General features: G+C 39.9%; 1 protein-coding gene across 1 annotated transcript; it reads right to left on the reverse strand.

The window, feature by feature from the left end:
• Positions 1-520: 520 nt before the first annotated feature.
• On the reverse strand, positions 521-4,247 carry LOC138874019 (uncharacterized). Its single transcript, XM_070152519.1, has 7 exons — positions 4,234-4,247; positions 3,660-4,113; positions 3,383-3,449; positions 3,153-3,256; positions 1,653-1,765; positions 869-1,109; positions 521-679 (listed from the first exon to the last, which is right to left on the reverse strand). The coding sequence occupies exons 1-7, from the start codon at positions 4,245-4,247 to the stop codon at positions 521-523; spliced, it is 1,152 nt and encodes a 383-aa protein (XP_070008620.1).
• Between the last annotated feature and the right edge of the window lie 597 nt (positions 4,248-4,844).

Here is a 4,844-nt window from a genome sequence, read left to right on the forward strand (position 1 = left end):
CATGATGGCTCTCCGAAAATTTACTCTACAAACATCCTTAAGTGAGGACACACCTTCACACGGAATTTTTAGAATTCTTCCCAATGTTGAAGTGTCGAGTACAATATCCACTCCGTTTACAAGTGCGCAGATGTGGTCCCCTTCAACAGTGAAGAGAGATGAGTAGAAGGTTTGCACTGCATCTTCATACATCAGAGGCATGCTCCCTTCAAATAGGTGTTCACATTATTGAAATTCCACAATCTCCAGAATTTGTCTCATGCTAGCCATTTCTGAAATTACTGGATCAAAAGTTCGGCCCCACAACACTTTTTGAGTTCTTAATCTTTGCTACCACTAAACACCATCATAGGCTAAAGACTTTGATAGACTTGGTTCATTAAAGGTTTCCCTTTCCTGGTTTCTGGTTCCTTCGACACTCTCTTTTCCATCTTGTTACCTCTATAGTTTTGTCCTTTGACATGGCTATCTCAGTTTTACTCCGTTTAGACTTGCTGATGTGCTTTCTAGATGACCCTTTCTATTCCTCAATATTTTCCTTAATTATCATAGACTGTTGCACTAAAGAACCAGGTTCTCTAGAAGCATCTTTGTCTATCTGATTTACTGGCACACTCTTGATGAAATCTTTTGGATTTATTTTCCTCTTTTTCCTTATCTTGACACTTCTCTTACTTTTCTGCAATGAAGATTCAAAATTCTCTTGTTGTAGTGACCTGGTGATGGGTGATTTTGAGGAAGACTCTAAGAGCTTGGAATGAACAGGAGATGCAGGAGTGAGTTTGCATGGGAGTGAATCAGGTTCATCAGAAGGCCTTTATGAAAATATCCCATGAGCCAAGGACTCGAGGAGTATTGTGGTTCTTACATCTCCTAGGAATGTTAAGTCTTCACCTTGATACTCTGAGGAGAGATAAGCTCCTTCATCCATCAGACTCTTAGCAGATATAACCATAATGTTATGAGTTGCTTCCTTTTCTGGTGACTCCTTGAGAGTCATTGAGTCTAACATAGAGGTGTTAAGGTACTGGTCAAAATCATCCTCAGGGGCTTCTAATACTCGAGGAGTGAGACTTCTTGTGTGGTCTTTGATGAGATCGTAATATTTACTAGACATATGATTCTCAAAATAGTGGTAAATAAGGTTTATCATAAATAGAAAGATTGTAGGGGTGGAGAAGGACCCAGAAGTGTGTAAGGCGGTAGAAAGAGTGAAAGAGTGAAGCTTTGGGAATGATTTCAAGGGTGATAAAGAGGTGTGAACAATGTTAATGGAGGGGGAATGAGAATATTGTTCAATTGAGATTGGATGAGCACTTAGTATATGTTAAGATAGGAAGGAATAAATAGGAGAGGATCCTAGCTATACACAGAGGATGAAGGTTCATAACTTGCTGTGAGAAAGAGGGGAAGTTTCTTATTGGGAAAAGAACTAATGATGAGTGGGGAGAGAAACAGGTTCTGAAATGTCTAAAAATGGTGGTAGATTTGTGGGGAAGTGTTACCGTGCATAGGGGATGAAGGATTTGACTGACAAGACATGACACTCAGATGTTGAAAAGTTGAATGACGTGGCAGCTAAATTACAAAATGTTTATATGGTTTTTTTTGTTTATAAAGGGCATGCAAAAATTAAGCACATTACTACTAACCTTAGATACAGGAACCTGATGCCAAAGCAATCTTTTGAACAAGATTTTAGCAGCTCCCCTCCTTGCTGTTCATAACTGTGCCTTTGGCTTCTATGATCGTCATGTGTGTTTACCTACAACGGTATTGATGTGAGTTAGGCTTGATCAGAAAACACTTTAGCTACATTTACCTGAAGGTGTCTTACACAAACAACAGATGTAGAATCGGGTTCTTCATTAGATTTTGTGACCCCGTCTTCACCTTGATTTATCCGAAATATTCTCTACTTGAGGCTTTGATGCAGGTATCTGGAGTTTGGTCTTCTATTATGCAATCCTTTCCACTGATCAATCCCTTCTTCATACTGACCCTCAGAAGAGGATCTCACCCTTCAATGTGTTTGCAATTTCTGTCCACTTGTTTATGAGGTCATTTCGTCTTGCTTCCTTGTCTTCCAGAAGATAATGCATGAATCATGATAGGTGCAATTTAGTTTCCCAACTTGAGGTAGAAGTTGGTTGGGAAGAGACATATGGAGGTCGGTTTGATTTCCTCACACTTTGTGTTCTACTGCTTGTGTAGTGTCATGAGCTGCATCTTTTCTTCTTCCTTCAGCTTCAGTGGTGGCAAATGATGTACCGGGTTCTTTGTGAGACATGGAAGATGATGTTGCGTTGTCTCTTGCCAGTCTCTTTACATCTTGCTCACTCTATCACCCTCCTAATTTGAAGCCTTAGATATTTCCCAGAGGCAAGATTGGTTCATCATATTAATCCCCACGGTTTCTTCATTGACAGAAGGAGAGTGTTTTATTGAATACCCCATGAGCACTTCCTGCCATTTTGTGCTTCCTTTGTTGGAGACCCTGTGGCCTTGTTTTGTGGATTGCACTCTAGAAGAAGTCCTTAGCTCGTCCTTTTGTATTGAGCTCCCCAAGCTGACCCTTCCTATTGTCAAGCACAAGGCATTTTCTTCCAATTTGGCAACTCCTGGTGAGTTTTGATTTAGGAGGCACCTGGTCCGACACCTGTTCTCAAAGTAGAGAGCAATGTTAATTTCTTTTGTCCGGAGTTTCTTGGCGATTCCCTAGACGATGAGCATAGCAATTTCCAGATTCGTTCTTTCTTTCTGCTATGCCATTTTGGGTATGCAATTCTGGAGTTTGAGAAATCTCCTCCTCCTTCATCAATTTTGTGAGCTCATGTCCAGGTCACGCTTGAGTTTGGTAGACTACGGACCAAGTTCGGCTGAGTTAGTTTCTTCGGAGGTGAGAAATTTGCATGTACTGCTCCTTCATCCCATTGTTGTGATTTCACTCATCTCATTCTCCAATTGATGATTAGCAGGAGTGTCTGTTCTTGCTTTCTTTGTTCATTGATACTACTTGGCTAGTTATCAGATTGATGACAACACCTTTTAGGCCATTCACCTAGTGCTTGTCTCTACTCAAATGCCAAGAAGAACTTGTTCTGCTTTTTTATTCACTGAGAATGTACCCTTTATTTTCTTTTCGAGGATACATTCCCTTCCTGCAAGGCTTTTAGTGAGAAAAAATTCATGATGTTGCGTGCTTTAAGCATCCACTGTCCACAGTCCATCGCAGTCTGCTTCCTCTCACTACTCCCTGCACATACACATCAGGGGTTAGATTTAGGAACCCAAATTAGTTTGGGTCCCTTTTTACTATAAAAAGGATGAATGAGGGATTTCTTGGTCCACGCAGGCAGCATCCACTTTTTGCGAGTGGTACCTGGTCCTTTGCTAGTAGTCACTCTATGAGTAAATGCTTTGTTCTTCTGAGCACACTGAACCCTGACCTGTCAATTTTCTTTAAAATGCCCATTATTTCCGTAGTGGGTAGATAGCCAGTTATCAGGTACAGTGACATACTTTCTGTGTGGGTTGTAGGGAGTTTTATCCCTTTGAAACCTGATGCCCTGCTTGTTCCCACTATTGTTGAGATACATTGTAGTGACTGCATCTGAGGACCAGGTCTATTTCAAGGTTTTTTCAAGATCATTTCTTACTTTCTCCAGCTCAGCTTGGAGTTGCTGATTTCTCTCGAGTTCTTTGCAAAGACTGGTTTTTACAATAGTTAACTCCTTTTCGAGCAAGATGTGCGACTCACTGGCTACTTTCTTTCCTTTCCCAAGACTTACATTTATATGTTCTCTATTGAGTCCCTCAATGGTTTCCTCTAGATCAGCGCATATCACTAAAAAGTCATCCCTTTCCTCTTCAGTGGAGGTAATTTTTTCTTCTAAGGACTGTTTCTTATTGCTAAGATCATCTATTGTTTCTTTTAGATCAACAACTACTACCATCAGGTCGTCTCTCTCATTCTCCACACTGGCTATTTTTTCATTCAGGGCCTTCTTTTCTAATTCAAGATTAGCTATGGTTTCATTTAAGTCCGCTACATAGACCACTAGATCATCTCTAGATTGTTCGGTCTCCCCTAGTTCTACAGTCAAGATCTCCCTATCATTTACAAGACTATAATAAGCGTCAATTAGGACATTTGATAAGGACCTTAGTGTCACGCCCCAAAATCCGAGGAGCGCGACCGGTGCTCAATCGAGTAAGCTTGACTGAGCAAACCTGCTAGATTCCATTCTACCCAAACCAACTCATGATTAAATAGGATATGGACTCCATTAATCAGATTTAGTAAGTATTTCATTAACAACTTCCATTTCATTTCCATTAGCAACTTAAGTCATAATTATCAAAATATTACAAGTTTTATAAATCCTTTCCAAACATCAATATTTCTACTTTAATTCTCAATACCAAATACCACCCACAACCTGTCTACGGAGCCTCTAAATATAACTGAATAATAATATGGAAATGCCGGTAATAAGGCTCTGGCTATACCTCTAAATACAAAGTACATGATAAACAACGGTACATGACCCCGAAATGAAGTGGGGCTCACTAAATCAGTTGAAAGGAAGATGCGTCACAAGCTGCGACTAACACTACCTACTATGGAACCACCTACATACATTTAAAGATATAGCGCCCCTGGTAAAAGGAACATTAGTGCCATCGGATAGCACTAGTATGTATAACTAAACACCATCTAGTTAGAAAGAACTATCATACAAGAGAAAAGAAATCATAAACACATTCTCATTAGAAAGAACTATCAAACAAGAATAAAGAAATCATAAAGGTCAATCAAAAGCTTTAAAAATCACCACATC

The sequence above is a fragment of the Nicotiana sylvestris genome, chromosome 7 (genome assembly GCF_000393655.2).
Source record: "Nicotiana sylvestris chromosome 7, ASM39365v2, whole genome shotgun sequence".
Taxonomy (NCBI): domain Eukaryota; kingdom Viridiplantae; phylum Streptophyta; class Magnoliopsida; order Solanales; family Solanaceae; genus Nicotiana; species Nicotiana sylvestris.